The 19,808-nt window shown below is 45.9% G+C and overlaps 1 protein-coding gene across 3 annotated transcripts; it reads left to right on the top strand.

Annotated features, from left to right (window-relative positions):
- The first annotated feature begins 265 nt into the window (after window positions 1–265).
- Window positions 266–19,409, top strand: trim46a (tripartite motif containing 46a). 3 transcript variants are annotated; one of them, XM_061220290.1, is made up of 12 exons: window positions 266–644; window positions 3,806–4,061; window positions 4,558–4,708; window positions 7,131–7,329; window positions 7,778–7,924; window positions 8,368–8,463; window positions 9,721–9,974; window positions 10,768–10,889; window positions 12,561–12,920; window positions 16,575–16,804; window positions 17,087–17,154; window positions 17,287–19,409. In XM_061220290.1, the coding sequence occupies exons 1-12, from the start codon at window positions 585–587 to the stop codon at window positions 17,741–17,743; spliced, it is 2,400 nt and encodes a 799-aa protein (XP_061076274.1). In that variant the 5' UTR covers window positions 266–584; the 3' UTR covers window positions 17,744–19,409. The 3 variants fall into 3 exon arrangements, with proteins under 3 accessions (XP_061076274.1, XP_061076292.1, XP_061076283.1); XM_061220308.1 differs by lacking the exons at window positions 16,575–16,804; window positions 17,087–17,154 and having other exon boundaries at window positions 17,287–17,360; XM_061220299.1 differs by lacking the exons at window positions 16,575–16,804; window positions 17,087–17,154; window positions 17,287–19,409 and adding an exon at window positions 14,834–15,977.
- The last annotated feature ends 399 nt before the right edge of the window (window positions 19,410–19,808 follow it).

Below are 19,808 nucleotides of genomic sequence, written 5' to 3'. Positions count from 1 at the left end.
ATGTAGACATTTCATTTATGTAGATGGGCTATATCATTCACTAGACAGATATGATATTGTATATGATATTCTTAACGGCATGCTGGTTTTTATTTTATTTAGGCTGGAAAACCTGAATTTCTCTATAGGAATGACTACGCATGTACGCATGCTCACTCTCTCGCTCGCTCGCTCGCTCACTCTCTCTCTCTCTCTCGCTCGCTCTCTCTCTTTGAACAGTATATGCTATAACCTGAGCATATTGTACCGTAGAGAAGAGGAAAAATCAGGTGGAATTATTATAGCGACACAGGGGGACTGAAGGCGACGTAGCCTATGCCATGTAGTCAGTCCACCTATGCATAAAGAGAACTAGAGATCGGGCTTACATCCATATAACAACAATTGTCATAATTTTATTTATATTCATTCACACATTATTTCAGACAGTTGCAGGCTAATGCGCGATAGGCCATGTTATTCCCAGACACCTAAATGCAGCCGTTTGTTTCAAACATTATTTTGTCAAATGTGCTATTTTATTGTATCTGATTTAGTAGTGATCCGTAGCCCACAACGCCGGCAATAACAATATTTTTTCAGGAATGGCAGAGGCGGACCTACAAACGTTTACATCGATAATGGACGCACTGGTTCGCATTAGTGTAAGTATGATGGTGATTTCTGCAGATAGCATTCTATTAGGTCCTGTAAATTAACATAGCCTATGTGTTTGCCTTTCTGTTTGTCTCTATTTCTTATCAAAACCGCAGTATAACGATGTACGTAACCAAATACTTTCACAAAAATGCTCTATGCTATTGCCTAGCCTATATACAATCAGATAGCTACCATATCTGTCTTATAGCCCACATTTTGCTACCTGATAAACCACATTCGTCCTGTAACTTCCCGAGTGTGCTGTAAAAATTACAAGGAAAATCCGAAAATATTCTATGCGGTTGACGGATGCTCTGCATTCCTCAAATCTTCACGTAGGCTATCGGCCTTTCTGTTCGGTGATACGTGTCGAATGGCCTGTCTTTCTATTGCTCTCTATCAATTTACCTTTACCTTAATTTTTCTTTCCAACCCCTCATACGTTTCCCCTCTTACATATAATCCACTTTATATATCATTTATTATATAATTACTATTCAGATCTTTGTATCCCTAACCCCTTCCATTAAAATCTATTAAAGACAAGCAATATATATATATATATATTTACTGCTGGCTTCTGCTCGCTTACCTCACATGTTCTCAAACAATTTTCCCTCTAACGTTTGTGTTGGTTAACTGTGCATTATTTTCAAACCAGTTAGGCCTGCCGTGATTTTTTTTATTCGACTGTCTTTTATAAAAGCATTTAGCTACAATAAGATGCGAGAACGCAATGTCTCCGTTCACTTCCCGAGTAGGCTAATGTTTTTCTTTCGGTTTGTATTGTGGAATTGAACATTGTAGTCTTTCTTCAATAAAAGTATTAAAATGACCTATCTCAAGTCAATATCATGCAACCTTATAACCTTATTCTGCTATATTTTTTGTTTATTTTGATTGTGCAGGGAGGAGGCCAAGCCTTCTGCTAAAATGGCGTTTATGTATGATGGAAAATAGACTCAACGAGAGAAAATAAAACATATGAAGGTGAAAAGCGGTTGTACAAAGACGCAGAAGTGTAAAAACGAACACGCATACTGATAGTCGCCCGCATCTTAGTGGTCGAAATGTAGGCTACAGACAATTTCTGATCGCGCGACGGGTGGGGAGCCTATGGATGCTTGTTGCTATAGAAACCGGATGCAGTGGCTCGTAGGCCTGCAGCAGCACTTAAAAAAATGCTTGCTGATTTTAGCCACCATGTGAATACTTGCAGCAGTCCAAGTAGCGATAGCTTGTATCGATATATGCCTGATTTGCGACAAGAGTGCTGTAGAGCTGCTGACGCTCAATCCGCTCTTTCCTGCCCTTTCATTGAAACGTAGGCTATAGCATCGCAGCAAAATATATTTCGGCGTATATCATGACAGCTGGAAGAGAGGTGAAGGTCTAACCTAAAGTGGTAAATGGTAAATGTTTGGCATTTATATAACGCCTTTATCCAAAGCGCTGTACAATTGGTGCTTCTCATTCACGCACTCATTCACACACTCACACACCAACGGCGATTGGCTGCTATTCGAGGCACTAACCAGCTCGTCAGAAGCATTTAGGGGGTTAGCTGACTTGCTCAGGGACACTTCGACACACCCAGGGGGCAGGGGATCTTATATCATGGCACTCTGAAGTCAGGTGCCATGATATATTTTAATGTACTGTAATACAATTGAAAGAACTCCCCAACCCCAAACCCCCTGAGCTATTGCTTTACACTGTCAAGTGGAGGATTTTTTTTGAGGAAGGGAGATTCTGCATAATTTGTTTTTGTGTTCATTTATCGAGGGACAATATACAACATGCAATTCACCAATTTCAAATGACAAATGGCAAATACTGAATGGTAAATCTAGAAATGCGGCAATACATGAGGATTTGCCTGACAGAGGATGGGTGTGGTACTAGCAGTGGAAGCCTACACAGTGTAAAAAGAAGATAAGAGATCTAGAAGATATGGATGGGAAGATACATTTTTACACCATTTGGTGTAAACCCAGCCTGCAAACTAACTTATTAAAAGTTAAAACGTTTTGTTACAGTACAGCAAAGCATGTGGTGGTATAGAAACAATGTTGGTTTTAATGTTAGAAAACAGCTAACAATTGTACTTACAGTGCTTTCAACTTTGTGTTCTCATTCGGTTGCATTTTCTCTGATATTTATGAACATAACATAGGCTGTGTTATATTTCATGTTTCCATAAGAGCCAGTTCAGTGCATTTTGTGTGCAATTATGGTTATCCCCTTATCATAATACATGACAATCATTTTCTACAAAAAATGCAGACCTGTATGTATATCCAGCTTTTAATATGTAGTGGTCAAGCATATGGGCCTGATATAACCGCTCATTAAAGACAAGCTGAAATCAACGAGCTTTTTTCCTCAATTATGTAAATTCTTCATAACCATACAAACACGTCTTAAAGTATATATTACAAAAATTGATGTTATGGCGTGTCAGTGGGTGTGTATGTTGATCATTTTCTGTTCCCTTCAAATTCAATCCTTTTCACCGACATGCTTTAGCACGCATCCTCATTTGACATCCCCCTCGTTTTTACTCGGTCAAGTCAACTCCCCGCCCTTCAAAAATTCCCCCGAAAGACCTGTTTCACTTTTGTATCGTGGACGCTAGTGCTGCTCTAACTTAGATTTCAGCTTGTCTTTAACATCTGGGCATTATTCATATTTAACTAGATTAGCTCTTACGATCCACAAGGAGGAGCTATTTATGTACAGTAGAAACTACTTCTGTTTCAACTCTCTGGCTGTCGTTAATCCTTCACCATAAAAATCTGTACCTTGTATTGTAGCGACACTGATGTAGATGACAGAGGACAATTTACTTATATTCATATGACTGTCTTTACCTCCTCCCTTCCTCCCTCCTCCCTTCCCTATGATCTCCTTTCTGTTCATCTTCATCTTTTCATGTACCTATCACACGTGTACCTATCTACTTCCCTTTTTCTCAATTATCCTTTTATATCTACTGTATTTAATTCTGTCTCCATTCTACTTCCTTACTTATATTTATGAATGTAAAGCATGATATGGCGAGCCAATACACTTAAATACTACCTTTCTGTCTCTCTCTCTTTCTTTCTCTCCCTGTATCTTTGTGCCTTCTCGTGGTCTCTCCCTTCACCTCCCCTCCCCTCAGTCCAACATGAAGAGCATGGAGCGTGAGCTTCAGTGCCCAGTGTGCAAGGAGATGGTGAAGCAGCCCGTCCTCCTGCCCTGCCAGCACAGTGTCTGTCTGCTGTGTGCCTCTGAGGTCCTGGTGCAGAGTGGCTATCCTGCCCCCGACCTGCCCCCGGAGCCCAAGTCTCCCGCCTCCACCCCAAACACACGCTCTCCACGCCAGGCCCGCAGACCTGCGCCCAAGGTCGACCGCATTGACCGCGTACTGCGACCTGGTACGTGTGTGCGCACGGGCGTGTGAGACAGACACTCAAAGAGAGAGAGAGCGACTGAGGGAGAGGGAAGTTAAAGAGAGACTGTGTGTTAAAGAGAGACTGTGTGAAAGAGAGGAGAGATTGGGAAGAGACAGAGAAAGAAATTGATAGAGCAACAGAGGGAGAGAGGTTGGTTGTGTGTTTGTGTGTGTAAAAGAGAGAGCGTTTCTGTGAGAGAGGGAGTGAAAGAGTGGGAGACAGAGATAGTGTGTGTATAAGAATGAGCTTTAGCAGGTGTCCTGGACTGCAGGTCTTTTTCCGCGCCTGTCAGCATGTAGAATATCGGCCCAGCAAATGCAGAACCAGCCTTTTCAGATGATTTATAATTGTTCGGGACATTATTTTCCTTTTCATGTTTGTTCTTTAGTGTTAGCGATACCAGCTGTCCACTGCCCCCTCCTTCCCCTCTACACCCACAGTCCTCTCAACTCCTAAGCCCTTCTCTCTTTACCCCAAGGGTATGGGACATACCCCGGCCGGAGACGTAAAGAGGGCCCCCCTCCTCCCATGCTGTTCCCCTGCCCTCCGTGTGGGAAGGAGGTAGAGCTGGGGGAGAGGGGGCTGGCTGAATGCCTTCGTAACCTTACTCTGGAGCGCATCGTGGAGAGGTACTGTCATTATCCACCACCTCACTGCCAGTTACCTCCATCGCCCTATTACATTGCATTCATGCATTTAGCCGATGCTCCTACCCCGAACAATCTACGCAGCTTATATTTAGACATACTGTCCGTTTATACAGCTTCTATACTGAAGCAGTTTAGGTTAAGTACCTTGCTCAAGGGTGCAACTGCCAGTTCCCCACCTGGTACGAACCTGAGTTCACGTCTAGTTTCCTAGCCATTGCACCAGGAGACCAGGGATATTCCCCCAGAAGCTCATTGACCCCAGTGGTCACCAGAGGCATTGCAGGTTATTAAGCCTCTGGTGCCAAAAGGAAAATTTCTGCATTGAAGTCCATTCAAAACTATGAAATCACACTATTTTGGACAATACAATTCTAAAATTGCTTCGTACCTAATTAATTACTCTCCCGTGACTGATGTGCTGTTCAGAGGAAGATTTAAAATTGTTTTCATTTCTATTCATCACTTCATGTTTATGTACCCAGTACACATGCTCTGGTGCCAAACATCCCCATTGTCAAATATAGCAGCCTCCAGGAGCTGGCTTCATGAGCCATCGAGCTGCTCCCATGGGAATCCATGGAACCGGGAAGCAGAAACAGTCTCCAGCTCTTGTGTGCCCTGCCATGCTGTCTCTCAAATGCTGAATTTCAAATTCCCCCATTAGAACCTGTGCAATGTTTTGGTAGAGTACTGCCAAAAGTACTTCAGCAAATCTTGTTTTGATTATATTTCAGCTTTTGTTGTTAGGCCACAGGCAGAACCTCGACTAGGGGTGCAGTGCTGGGTACATGTGGGCACAGGGCGCATATTTACAGCATTCCACATTCAGCTCTTGTACCAAAGTGATGAAACCATAACTCAGTGTGATGATATGACACATTGCCACCCCCCTATAGTGCCCAGAGCTTGTGTGCTCCTACATAGGCCCAGGTGAAGTGGAAATGCATCTTCTTATGAAATGTACTCCCCCCAACTTTGGATCTTGCCAAACAAACATGTCACAAATTAAAAGTAAAGCTCATCTGGTATAAATAAATGACTGTCTGTAACTAGTTCGAGATTTGCCCGACGTGAGATCTGAACCCAGGCCTCTCACTCCAAAGATGAACTAGCTACACCGACAGATGTTCTGGTATTAATTCAACGGCTGGATGATAAACCTCCTGAAGACGTGAGATGCAGCTTGGATTATGACAGCTTTCCGTTAAGCAAGCAAAAAGATGCATGCATTAAACCTGTAGCGACACATTTATATGCATATATATTGGTACACACACAACATCGACAATATGCCTGAATACCTCCTTTGTATACTTTAAAATTAATAATGACAAGTAACAGGCACTATCTAGAACATCAGATGTGGACAGTTGTCCCGCTAAAATAGCCGATGAGCTATCAAGTCAAATTTAAATTATATGAGTTCATGTGGCTGAGATTTGTATTATCTATTGTTGCAGTGCAGGGATGAATAATGTGCGTGGGTGTCTACTGCAGGGGCTCTGTGTGATTGCTTTTGGTAGAAATGCATGTGAAAATGTGTAAAGCATATGAAGATGAACAACTCATTTGTTCATTAACTGTTTTATAAAAAATAACTCATGCTAGCATTATTTGAAGTTTGTAATACATTAGAGTGTGCTTATAATCAAATTTCAATTGTAACCCAATAGTCATACTGAAAAAGAGCTGTTGTCTGTAAACACATTATGGTGTCAGTTTTGTGAGCACAAATGTTCTGCATCTGGATGGAGTGGCTTGTAATCTGTGTAATCTAGCCGCGAATTCCGAGGAACAAACAAAGAGTCTGAAAAGTCATTCCTGTTATCATAAAACATTTTACATAACTGTATTTAAACACTTAAAAGGTCATGACATTTTGAGTCAACAACATCAGGGGAGGAGCCTGTCAGCTTTCAAGTTACACCTTCTGACAGCCTTCTCTCTGAAGTCTACCTGTAGCTGTCGACATGCAGTCACATGCTTAAAATGGGAAAAGCACAAAATCGCATCAACATGTTGATTCATTCTTGACTTGTTTTGAATTCAGATCCAGTGACGTTGCTACGCTTTCCTCCAACTGAACCAGTTTTGCACTGCTTCTTCAAGGGAACAGTTTTAAGACCAAAGAAAGACTTACTGTCAGATTCCCAATAAAATATTGGAGTGCACCTGCATCTCTGGAACCCCAGATTCTGTCCCCGCTGCACAATTCGGCTTTTAGCAGGGAACGCTATCACTTTGAACTTGCCACATAAGGACACTTTTTTGCCATTTGGCAGTTTTGTTTCTTTGGCCCTGAGGTTTCTTGATTATTAAGGTGCTGTTGATATATTAAGAATGATGAATGTGAATATCGTAAAAAACGGAAAGATTTCACTTCTGGAACCTTGTTCCCCAGGTACAGGCACACAGTGAGCCTGGGCACCGTGGCGATCATGTGTCAGTTCTGCAAGCCGCCCCAGTCTCTGGAGGCCACTAAGGGTTGTGCTGACTGCAGGTCCAACTTCTGCAACGAGTGCTTCAAGCTGTACCACCCATGGGGCACGCCCCGTGCTCAGCACGAGCATGTGCAGCCCACACTCAACTTCAGACCGAAGGTGAGCTGATCTAGGCATGCAGTTTCATATAGGCACCTACCTACTGATTAACTGGCAGGCAAGCAATACATTTCAATGTATCTAACCCTGTGCTTGCTAGACTTGCTTGAATGCCGGGGTATGAGAACATGGCACATACATGAAATATATATGTTTTCCTCCCATACACTTTACAGACGTAAATTGATTGTGACAGTTCACTGATATGCTATGCATGGTTAAATCACTGATAATATCTGAGGATCACAGTAAAATAGCGGGGGGTTTTGAGTAGAGAGCGTTGGCATGGATGTATGTGATAATTATTGACAGGTTTCCAAATGTTTGTCCAGAAAAAGCCCCCTCTGTGCTGCACAGGACTGTGGTCCATCCCCTGCAAAGAAACTTGTGTGCCGTCATGGTGACCTTTCACCTCATATTAATTAATTCCCCCCCCCCCTTCCCCCAGGTCCTGACATGCCCGGAACATGAGCAGGAGCGTCTGCACTTCTACTGCCGGTCCTGCCAGAGGCTGCTCTGCCCGCTCTGCAAACTACGCCGAATCCACGCGGGGCACAAGGTCACGCCCGTCGCCAACGCCTGCCAGGCGCTCAAGGTAAGTGTCTGTCTGAGCGAGAGTCAGATATTTACTTTACCAAGTTACCAAGGTAAGTATCTGTCTGAGTGAGAGTCAGATATTTACTTTGCCAAGTTACCAAGGTAAGTATCTGTCTGAGCGAGAGTCAGATATTTACTTTACCAAGTTACCAAGGTAAGTATCTGTCTGAGTGAGAGTCAGATACGTACTTTACCAAGTTACCAAGGTGAAAGATTGAATTTTTTAATAATAAATAATTCCTTCAAAGGAGGAATTCTCCTGAAAAAACAATTCTCCAAGTTCACATACGTTTATGCAGTTTCATACTGTTTCCATGTTCTAATATTGTTGGGCAGCTTTATTATATATTTAGTGCAGTATAAAATATAACATTAAAGCAGTATTCCAGTGAATATCAGGTTTGTGTGATCATCCTGTATGATCTGTGCGTATACCCTTAGGACAAAATCACCAAGGGGATCAACTTCATCCTAGCCAACCAGGAGACCGTGCAAGCTCAGATCACCCAGCTAGAGAATGCCATAATGCAGACAGAGGTAAACCGCTTAACTATGTAAGGCCATACTGTGCTGCACACCCCTCTCATTGTACAACATTGGTACGCCCACGGCTGACACACAACAAGATCAGCCAGTTTCACATAGCCTTCTCATAGGACATGGACTGTGTACTTCTGGGTCATCCTAAAGGAGTGCCAAGATATTGCATTCCCTGTTGCATGGATCTCCTGTTGTGGTGGCACATGATTAAATGATCTGCTTACTGCTGTAGCCAACACGATAATGTGATTATGATGTGCCCATCTACTCCAGGGCACTGCCACCATATCTCCAACACCACCTGAGTAACAACAGACCCCAGCTCTCTCTCTATGTGCAGCAGAAGCACCAAGAGCCAGGCACTTTAGACCTGAAACATACACTACGCAAGTCCATGAACGACAACACCAGGCCGACACATTGAAAATGCATGGTTCGGTTGTACATGCTCAACGCAGGCACTGAGCATGTCCCTGTGGAGGTAATGAACTCCAGGCCTCAAGGGGGCGATCCAGGACAGTTCTAAAAGACGGAGCAGAAGAAAGCAGAAATGGAAGAAGATATCTTCATCGTATTGTTTCCTGCAGTAGTGCCCCTCTCTTTGACATTTGGCACTGCAGCTGCTCCTTGCGTTGCGTTAAGATTTTGCTTTGCTGAAAGCGTCTGCGTTTGCGTACTTGCGTAGGGTATGTTTCGGGCCTTACTTGTGCTGTCTTCAGGCATCACTGCATGATTCAGATGCCGCAGAACTCTGTGTTTCACTGTGTGTAACTGCTGCTCCTCCTACTTTCCATCGCTGCCCCTCCTACTTTCCACCACTGCCCGTCCCACTTTCCACTGCTGCCCCTCCGACTTTCCACCACTGCCCCTCCGACTTTCCACCACTGCCCCTCCGACTTTCCCCTGCTGCCCCTCCTACTTTCCACCACTACCCCTCCCACTTTCCACCGCTGCCCCTCCCACTTTCCACCACTGCCCCTCCCACTTTCCACCACTGCCCCTCCCACATTCCACCGCTGCCCCTCCCAATTTCCTCCACTGCCCCTCCCATCACAAACACTGCCCCTCCCAATTTCCACCACTGCCCCTCCCATCACAAACACTGCCCCTCCCACTTTCCACCGCTGCCCCTCCCACATTGCACCGCTGTTCCTCCCACTGCAACCTCTGCCGATCCCTGTCTCTCCACGCTTCTCTGGTTCTGCCCCCTGCCCTCCCCCGGCCCCCCCCCTGCCCTGGCCCCCGGCGCTGCAGATGAACAGCGGCGTGGCTCTGGAGCAGCTGACGCAGTGCGGGCGGGAGCTGGGCGCGGTGCTGGCCGAGCGGCAGGGGGCCCTGGCCCAGGCGGTGGAGGGGGCCCGGCAGCGCCGCGGGGAGGCCCTGTCGGCCCAGATGACGGAGAAGCAGAGCATGCTGGAGAACGCCGGCCTGCTGGCCTTCTCCCAGGAGCTCCTGAAGGAGGCCGACCCGCCCTGCTTCGTGCAGGCCGCCCGCCTCACTCACAGCAGGTGCGCCCTTCCCGTCCCCCTCACCCTCACCCTCACCCTCACCCTCACCCTCACCCTTTCCCTTTCCCTTTCCCTTTCCTTTACTGCCATTCCACCCTCGTTAGTTGAGTGAGTTTTCTTTAGTATTCAATGCATAATCAGCCACACTTATAATATCTCCGCCCTTTATTTGCGCATATGCATTACAGACAGACGCGCACCTTGCGATGACTCACCTTGATCACACGCATACTGCGGTTCCAGCCCCCTGCGTCAGTTTGACACATATGACGCATGTTTCCTGGGCAGAATGCGTCGTATGTGCGCCTGAAAATTGTCGCAAAAAGCGACAATCTGGCCCATATAGTATACTGACACGCACGATGTAAGACACCACGATAGAACAATTAAAGGAAAAGAGCAGGTATTGCTGACTGTGTACTGTGAAAATAAATGTTTAAATAAAATACTGAAGGCAAGTATAGAGGCAAATAAATTCATTTATAAAATTATAAATAAATGTATGTTGTTTTTGATCTGAGGTGTTTGGGGTGTTACCCACTGTCAGATAATGACAGACCTGCCTAGTATACTCAGCCCAGATGGGGTCCTCTCCGAAATAGGGAATCTTATACAGCTCTGTCTGATAGACTGCAGCATTCGCACTGCCTTGTTCCTGGGTAGCCATCCTTCCCTGTGTTAGCCAAGCTCTGTCCCCAGGCTGAGCCATCTTCAACCGTCAAAATAGGTTTTTCCTTACTGTCCTAATGTTACGTATTATCCCTTTTTGAAATGCAGTTATTTATTCTCTCAGGCTCTTGAAGACAATCGAGAACCTACAGTGCTTCTCTCTGTCGGCTGACCCCTCTTTTCGACACTTCCAAGTGGATATCTCCCGAGAACTGAAGATGATCAGCGGCTTAGATTTCATTAAAGGTGAGAGAGAGTGTGTGAGAGAGTGTGTGAGAGAGTGTGTGAGAGAGAGAGTGTGAGAGAGTGTGTGAGAGAGAGAGTGTGAGAGAGAGAGTGTGAGAGAGTGTGTGAGAGAGAGAGTGTGAGAGAGAGAGTGTGAGAGAGAGTGTGTGAGAGAGTGTGTGAGAGAGTGTGTGAGAGAGAGTGTGAGAGAGAGAGAGTGTGAGAGAGTGTGTGAGAGAGAGAGTGTGAGAGAGTGTGTGAGAGAGAGTGTGTGAGAGAGTGTGTGAGAGAGAGAGTGTGTGAGAGCGTGTGAGAGAGAGTGTGTGTGAGAGAGTGTGTGAGAGAGAGAGTGTGAGAGAGTGTGTGAGAGAGAGAGTGTGAGAGAGTGTGTGTGTGAGAGAGTGTGTGAGAGAGAGAGTGTGAGAGAGTGTGTGAGAGAGAGAGTGTGAGAGAGTGTGTGAGAGAGAGTGTGTGAGAGAGAGAGTGTGTGAGAGAGCGTGTGAGAGAGAGAGTGTGTGAGAGCGTGTGAGAGAGTGTGTGAGAGAGAGAGTGTGAGAGAGTGGGAGAGAGAGAGAGTGTGAGAGAGTGTGTGAGAGAGAGAGAGTGTGAGAGAGTGTGTGAGAGAGAGAGTGTGAGAGTGTGTGAGAGAGAGTGTGTGAGAGAGTGTGTGAGAGAGAGTGTGTGAGAGTGTGTGAGAGAGAGAGTGTGAGAGAGAGAGAGTGTGAGAGAGAGTGGGAGAGAGAGAGTGTGTGAGAGAGAGTGTGAGAGAGTGTGTGAGAGAGAGTGTGTGTGAGAGAGTGTGTGAGAGAGAGTGTGAGAGAGTGTGTGAGAGAGAGAGTGTGAGAGAGTGTGTGAGAGAGAGAGTGTGAGAGAGTGTGAGAGAGAGTGTGTGAGAGAGAGAGTGTGTGAGAGAGCATGTGAGAGAGAGAGTGTGAGAGAGAGAGTGGGAGAGAGAGTGTGAGAGAGAGTGGGAGAGAGAGAGAGTGTGAGAGAGTGTGTGAGAGAGAGAGTGTGTGAGAGAGCGTGTGAGAGAGAGAGTGTGAGAGAGAGAGAGTGGGAGAGAGAGTGTGAGAGAGAGTGGGAGAGAGAGAGAGTGTGAGAGAGAGTGGGAGAGAGAGAGAGTGTGAGAGAGTGTGAGAGAGAGTTAGAGAGTGTGTAAGAGAGTGAGAGAGAGTGTGTGTGTGAGAGTGCATGAGAGAGAGTGAGAGAGAGTGTGTGTGAGAGTGTGTGCGAGTGTGTGAGAGAGAGTGTGTGAGAGAGAGAGAGAGTGTGTGAGAGAGAGAGTGAGAGAGTCTGTGTGTGAGAGTGTGTGCGAGTGTGTGAGAGTGTGTGTTAGAGAGAGAGAGAGAATGGATGTGTGTGAGAGAGAGAGTGTGTGTGTGTGTGTGAGAGAGAGGGCACAAACATAAAAGAGGTCACATCATCCTAACATAGTATGAGGGTGTGGCAAGCGCATGGTTTGTGGGGAATCTGAGGACCGTGCCACCCGGTTACGCAGGCACATACCTGGGCTACTTAACCCGTAGGTGTGGTCCTCGGTTTGCCCTGCTTCCTTTCCGCAAACCGTGCCCTTGCCACAGCGCGTTGCGGATCTAAGTTAAGTGACCCTGCCTAGTGGTGTCTGCCTAGAAAATGACTACTGACTCTCACTGACGGCGCACTAACACGTGTGCTCTCCCCTGGTTCCCCCAGCCCCCCTGGCTCCTGTGATTGACACCCAGCGCACGCTGGCGTACGACCAGCTCTTCCTGTGCTGGCGTCTGCCCCAGGACTCCGCCCCCGCCTGGCACTTCTCCGTGGAGTTCCGCCGGCGGGAAGGAGGGCCGGGGGGCGCCTGGGGCGGGGCCCGGGGCCCTGGGGGAGGGGCCGGGGGCGGGGGCGGCGGCGGCAGCCACTCGGGCTGGCAGCGGCTGGAGGAGGTGGGCGGCACCAGCACGGTGATTGACAGGCTGGAGATGGACAGCGTGTACGTGCTGAGAGTGAGGGGCTGCAACAAGGCCGGCTTCGGGGAGTACAGTGAGGAAGTGTACCTTCACACCCCGCCTGCCCCAGGTGAGTCATCCACACCTCATCACACTCACACTGCAAGTGTGGAACACACCTACGTACCTTACCTCTGGAACTCTGCTGTGATGTCACATACATTCATGTGACCCCATATCCCAGTTAAGAACGAAACCGATGGATCCCTTTACCAAACGGACTGATATACACTTAGTGAGCACTTATTTTTTAGACTTGGTAAGGTCTTCTGCTGCTGTAGCCTATCCGTGTGTGACACGTTTGACGCGTTGTGTGTTCAGAGATGCTCTTCTGCATGCCACTGTTGTAATGTGTGGCTACTTGCGTTACTGTCACCGTCAGTTTTGACCAGTCCGGCCCTCCTCCTTTGACCTCTCTCATTAACAACACGTTTCTGCCCGTAGAACTGCCGCTCACTGAAGGTTTTTTGTTTTTGGCACCATTCTCTGCGAACTCTAGAGACCATTGTGTGTGAAAATCCCAGAAGTCACTTAAATCACAATTCTGACATTTGGTCTGAAAAACAGCTGAGCCTCTTGACCACGTCTGCATGCTTTGTAAGCATTTAGTTGCAAGATTGGCTGATTCAATATTTGCATTTACAAGCTGGTATGCCTAATAAAGTGATCACTGAGTGTAATAAATGAGCACAAAGGAGTCATCGACTTGGTGGCTTGTAATTGTGTCTGGGACATAGTGTTTTTTTATTCATGTTACATTACAGAATTTATAAAAGACTTTCCCCTCTATTTTAAAAATATAAAAATATCACATTTGAATTATCCATTCATATTGTAGGCAGTCATTAGCGTTACGACAGGGCCTCACCCGTTGTCGTGTTACAGTGCATTTCTCCGGTGGCTTTATGTCATCACTTCATTGTATGTCGCTCTGGATAAGAGCGTCTGCTAAACGCCTGTCATGTAATGTACGTAATACAGTAAGCACACAGATCTCGTGATTGAAGAAACAAAAGCTAACGTGAGCCTGTTTGGCCTGTTCTTCCACAGCAATGTAAAATGTATAGACTAACTTTCAAATACCTGTGCTATCTGCTGAATTTATCCTCAATGGGTGGCGTGATTTAGTACAAAGGTGCCTGAAAATATCTTTGTGTTGTCCCTTTTCAGTGGACTATAGCATTACCAATGACCTCCCTTGTGCGTGACAGGGTGGAATAGTTGCATTCTTTCAAGCCCTAACTAACTCCAGGCTTTCCCAGGCAAGGAGAAAAGACTGTATAAAATCGATGCAAACCAAAATTAGAATGCATGCAATTCACTTTAATAGACTTGCTTGTAATTCTTTCGAAAGATTCTTCTGAGCTTTTCGGATCTTGACCGGGACCTTCCTGTGAGTTTGGATGTTCTCTCCGTGTTTGTGTTGGTTTCCTCCGTGTTCTTCAGTTTTCTACCAAAGTCTAAAGACATGCAGACTAGGATAATTTGAGTCAAAAGTGACCCTAGGTATGAGTGAATGTTGCGTTGGCCCTGCAATGGATTTGCAAACTGCCTCTTGCCCAATGCATGCTGGAATAGGCTGCAGCCCCCTTGTGACCCTGCATAACTTAATACATAAATACGGATTACATGAGAGTGTATTGTGTTATAAAAGTGAAAACTGAAATGTTCCAAGGAAAGTCTTTGTTAGAAGCACACAAGACAGCTGAACTAAGTTTAAGAAAGCCTGGTTCTGTAATTATTATGTTATGTGTTATTGCTGTCGACCGAGATACATTCCAAACACAATACAGTTGTTCTGTGAATGGTAAGTTTCAAATATAGCCTGAGATATTTATATTACAAACTAGGTTTTGATAACATGCTTAGGTAATATGCAGTTATTTCCGAAAATTGGCACTTAACTCATCTTACTTTTTCTACTCATTTCTCCCTTTTGTTTGCCACTTTCTTTCTCTTCACCTATCCTCTTCTGCATCCTAGTTCTGTTGTACTTTCCCATCCCTTCCTCTAGCTCGGCATGTCCTGCTCTTCTGTCTGTCACCCCATTTCAGCCTCTTTTCTCCACACCTGCTTGGCCGCCGCTGCTGCCCACTCTCTTTCTCTCTCTCTCCATCTCTCTGTTTCTCACCCACTCTCAAACTTGTTCTCCATGTACTGTGCAACAGTTGCACATCATTCTGATTTGTGTGAAAATACAGTCATTTGTTTTGTCCGGAACATAACAGACATGTTGTGTTCATTGTTCAGGACAATGGAGTGATTCTACGCTATTACACCGTGGGCTGTAATGGTGACCTGGTAGTTCTGTATCTCCCTATCCTTCTTCCCCCCTCTCTCTCTTGCTTCCTCTGGCCCTCCTCCTGGCATTATTGCTTTCTTAATAATACCTTCACCCCAACCCTGCGCTTTCCTTCTCTTCCTCTCTTACTTTTAACTCCCCCTTTCCCCTAGAATGTAACAGGTACTACTCGCCTTCCTCTCTTACCCTTTTTATCTCTACCTATTTCCTGGAATGTGTACTACTGTAGGTACCTGTTGTTTTCCTCTCTCCCCCTCTCTCTCTTTCCCTTGTACTCCTTTTTCCTCTCTGCATCTCTTTCCTGTCCTAATATTCCGTACTGCCCCTCATTCTTCCTTCGCCTGCTGGACAATCCCCCACTGGCTCTGTCTCCTATTCCCATCCCTCATCTTCCCCCTTCCCCTGCTCTGTCTTATTCCGTTCCTACTCCTGTGCCATCTCCTTTGCTCCTTCCATTCTGTTTCCTCTCTCCCTCTCCCCCATGCTACTCGCTCGCCCCCTTTACTGTTCCCCAACCCAACCTCCACCCCTCCCTCACCTCCTTTACTGTTCCCCAACCTCCACCCCTCCCTCACCCCCTTCACTGTTCCCCATCCCAATCTCCACCCCTCCCTCACCCCCTTTACTGTTCCCCAACCCAACCTCAACCCCTCCCTCACCCCTTCACTGTTCCCTTCCCTGTTCTTTCCCCCACACCCATCCCCTACACCTCTCCCCTTCGCTTTTCCCACCGTTCTCCCCTTCCCTGTCCACATTCCTACACCTCTCCCATTCCCTGTCCACATTCCTATACCTCTCCCCTTCCCTGTCCACATTCCTATACCTCTCCCCTTCCCTGTCCACATTCCTACACCTCTCCCCTTCCCTGTCCATATTCCTACACCTCTCCCCTTCCCTGTCCACATTCCTACACCTCTCCCCTTCCCTGTCCACATTCCTATACCTCTCCCCTTCCCTGTCCACATTCCTATACCTCTCCCCTTCCCTGTCCACATTCCTACACCTCTCCCCTTCCCTGTCCACATTCCTATACCTCTCCCCTTCCCTGTCCACATTCCTATACCTCTCCCCTTCCCTGTCCACATTCCTACACCTCTCCCCTTCCCTGTCCACATTCCTATACCTCTCCCCTTCCCTGTCCACATTCCTATACCTCTCCCCTTCCCTGTCCACATTCCTACACCTCTCCCCTTCCCTGTCCACATTCCTATACCTCTCCCCTTCCCTGTCCACATTCCTACACCTCTCCCCTTCCCTGTCCACATTCCTATACCTCTCCCCTTCCCTGTCCACATTCCTATACCTCTCCCCTTCCCTGTCCACATTCCTATACCTCTCCCCTTCCCTGTCCACATTCCTACACCTCTCCCCTTCCCTGTCCACATTCCTATACCTCTCCCCTTCCCTGTCCCCTTCTCCCAGTGCTGAATTTCTACCTGGACTCGCGCTGGGGCCTGCACTCTGACCGGCTGGTGGTCAGTAAGGAGCAGCGCTGCGCTCGCAGTGTTCCGGGCCTGTCCCTGCTGCAGGCGGCCGACCGCGCCCTCACTTCCTGCCACCTGACCTCTGACCTGCTGGTGGGAGACATTGCCATAACCCAGGGGAAGCACTACTGGGCATGCTCTGTGGAGCCTGGCTCATACCTGGTCAAGGCAAGGAAACAGTTTTGTTTTTGGAAACAGTTGTCTTGGTAGTGGCAAAGTGTGCACATTGCAGCTAATGAGACGGTAACACTTTACAATAAGGATCCATGAATTAGCATGAGCTAATGTAGTTGTTAAATAACTGCTGGAGAAGTTAATCTGTACAGCTCTGTTAATCTATTTGTCCATCATTAATTAATGTTAACAAGTAAATGTAACTGATTCCTGAGTTTGTACTTGTGCGTGCTATATCACCTACTGACCTAAGGGTTCTTACTGTGTGCGCTGCAGGTGGGAGTGGGTCTGGAGTCCAGACTGCAGGAGTGGTTTCATCTGCCCCAGGATATGGCCAGCCCCCGGTGAGGAAGGAAAGGGGGGGGGGGCAAGGAAAAGGGGATAAACAGTGTGTGTGTGTGTGTGGGGGGGGGTAGTCTTTCTTCATCATTCTGTCATCCGGCGTTTCTCATCTTCATCACTCTTCCTCCCTCCAGCTACGACCCGGACAGCGGGCACGACAGCGGGGCCGAGGACGCCATGGACTCCCCGCCCCCCTTCTCCTTCCTAACAATGGGCATGGGCAAGGTCCTTCTGCCCCAGGGGGCAAATTCACACAACAACTGCCCCAGCAACGCCACCAGCCCCAGGGAGCCGTCTTCCGGCCACAGCGGCAGTCACGCGGCGCACGCGGCGGCCCTGACCGCCCCCCTGCCCCCTCAGCTGGGCGTATGTCTGGACTTCGAGAAGGGCCGGGTGACCTTCTACGACGCCCACTCCCTGAGGCCCCTGTGGGAGGGGCCGGTGGACTGCTCCGCCCCTGTCTGTCCCGCCTTCTGTTTCATTGGCGGTGGGGCGCTTCAGCTTCAAGAGCTGGTGGCCAATCGCAGCGCGGAACAGCCCCCAGCCAGGAGGGTTACCATCCAATCACGTGCCACCAATCTGAGTAACTAATTCAGTGCATTATCTTTCATTTCCTGGTCGTTTTGAATTTCCATTGCCAGAAGCAAAGCAAATTTATATTCCCTCTTAGTGTTTTTGGGTTTTTTTTAGTTTTTTTTTTACATTTGTTCATCATAAATACTTCGGTTTTGATTGTAAGTAATGTATATGTATTTGTTCATTTTATTTTTGGTTTTGTTTTGTATTTTCCATTTTACATAAAGATGAGCTTGGAGTGAGTTTTGGAAAACAAACTATTTATAGTAGCGTTTAATTTTTATTTCTTCCATATTATATATATACTGTATATTACACACTTACTGTAATATGTAAGTGATAACATTTAGAACATTTCCCTAGGAATTAGAATTGTTGACTCAGCATCTCTTGACATCTACATGTGATTCTTCCAGGCTAATGAAATGAATACTAATTTGTGCTATTGTAACTATAAGCATTGACAGTTATTCATCAATAGTACTTGAAATGTGACTCTTAAACTACTATTTTACAATTCCAATCTAATGTAATTAATTCATGTAAAACCAAAAAGCAGACATTTGTTTAATTGTATTCACATGTGAATACATTTATTTACTAATCAGTCATTGGATACAAAATTGTAGGTAAAATTATACTGCATTGAGCAACTGGATTCATAATGTGCTGATCTTTGTTAGTGTCTGTTACATTTACCTGTCCAGTTTCCAGCTAATGTCACAAATAAATGATTACTTCATGAAGTTTACATACTTTTAATATATAATATAATTACAACTTTTGTTACTAGAATTATGTGCACTTATCTTAGAATGGGAGATAGAATGCAAGATACTCATAATGTTTCAGTAGAAAATCATTTATTATAGTTAAAGGGACACTACTGAGACTGCACCTCAGCTGCTATTCAGCTTTCAATGTACCGTGTGTGTGTGCATGTGTGTGTGTGTGTGCATGTGTATGTGTGTGTGTGTGCGTGTGTGTGTTTGTGTGCATGTGTGTGTATGTGGGCGTGCGTGCGTGTGTGTACGTGTGTGTGTGTGTGTACGTGCGCGTGTGTATGCATGCCTGTGTGTGTGTGTGCGTATGTGTGTGTGCTTGCGCGTGTGTGTGTGCATGCATGTCTGTGTGTGTGTGTGCGCGCGTGTGTGTGTGTGCTTGCAAGTGTGCATATGTGTGTGTATGTGAGCGAGACAGAGAGAGAAAAAGAGCCAAGACTAGTAATTCCACTGCTATTAATTGTAATGATGAATGAACAAGGGCAATCTGAAAGAAATCAAGAGAAAAGTCCATGGTATGTTATTTCAAGGTTATTTCCGTGTTTTTCTTTGGGGGAACTTTAAACTTTTGGAATTAAGAGCGGAACATAACACGAGATTAGCGAATTGATGCTTGCAATCCAGGTTTGTAAGATATGAGTTGTCCTTGTGTGTTTTTTTACGTGAGAGAAACCGCCGTCAAATCTTCTATACAATTAGCTGCACTAAAGCACTGGTTTGATCCCTGACCTCTGATTCTGATGTTTTAATCACACGATTGTTTTTAATTATTATTATGTAACAAGCAGCACAGCACCTGAATGACTCCGGTCTGTAGCATTTTGGAATCTTAATTTAGACCTTGCCATGCTGGCAGAATGTTTGTTAAACAAAGAAAAAATAAACAGATCACAAACAAATATCATGTATCATGTTTTAATGTATTTCTATTTTTTTTTTTACAATTTATATAAGTAGCACTGCAGTAAAGTGAACTTCTCACCATTGCATTCGGAAACACTCGGCTACAAATATTTTTACTGTCTGTTCCTTTTTTTTTTATCCTACAAAAGCTGTGAATGTTCCTGAACTTTCTTGTGAACTGCTATTTTTTATTTGCAGCAGTGTAGCAAAAAGGTTGAACCCTCAAGAATTCTCACTGAATTAAGCAACTTTTCACTTTACAATAACAGTGCTACCTTCTGACAGGGGTGAGAGTCCGATTTATTGACTTAGTTTTGTTTTAATCGTACATGACAGACATATTGTATCCCTCCATTTAAGTATACCCATGGGGAAGAACAAGATCTTAAGATCTA

This window comes from Conger conger, chromosome 1, assembly GCF_963514075.1.
Source record: "Conger conger chromosome 1, fConCon1.1, whole genome shotgun sequence".
Taxonomy (NCBI): Eukaryota; Metazoa; Chordata; class Actinopteri; order Anguilliformes; family Congridae; genus Conger; species Conger conger.
Note: the sequence above shows the minus strand (reverse complement) of the source record. Positions and strands in the feature narration are given on the sequence as shown.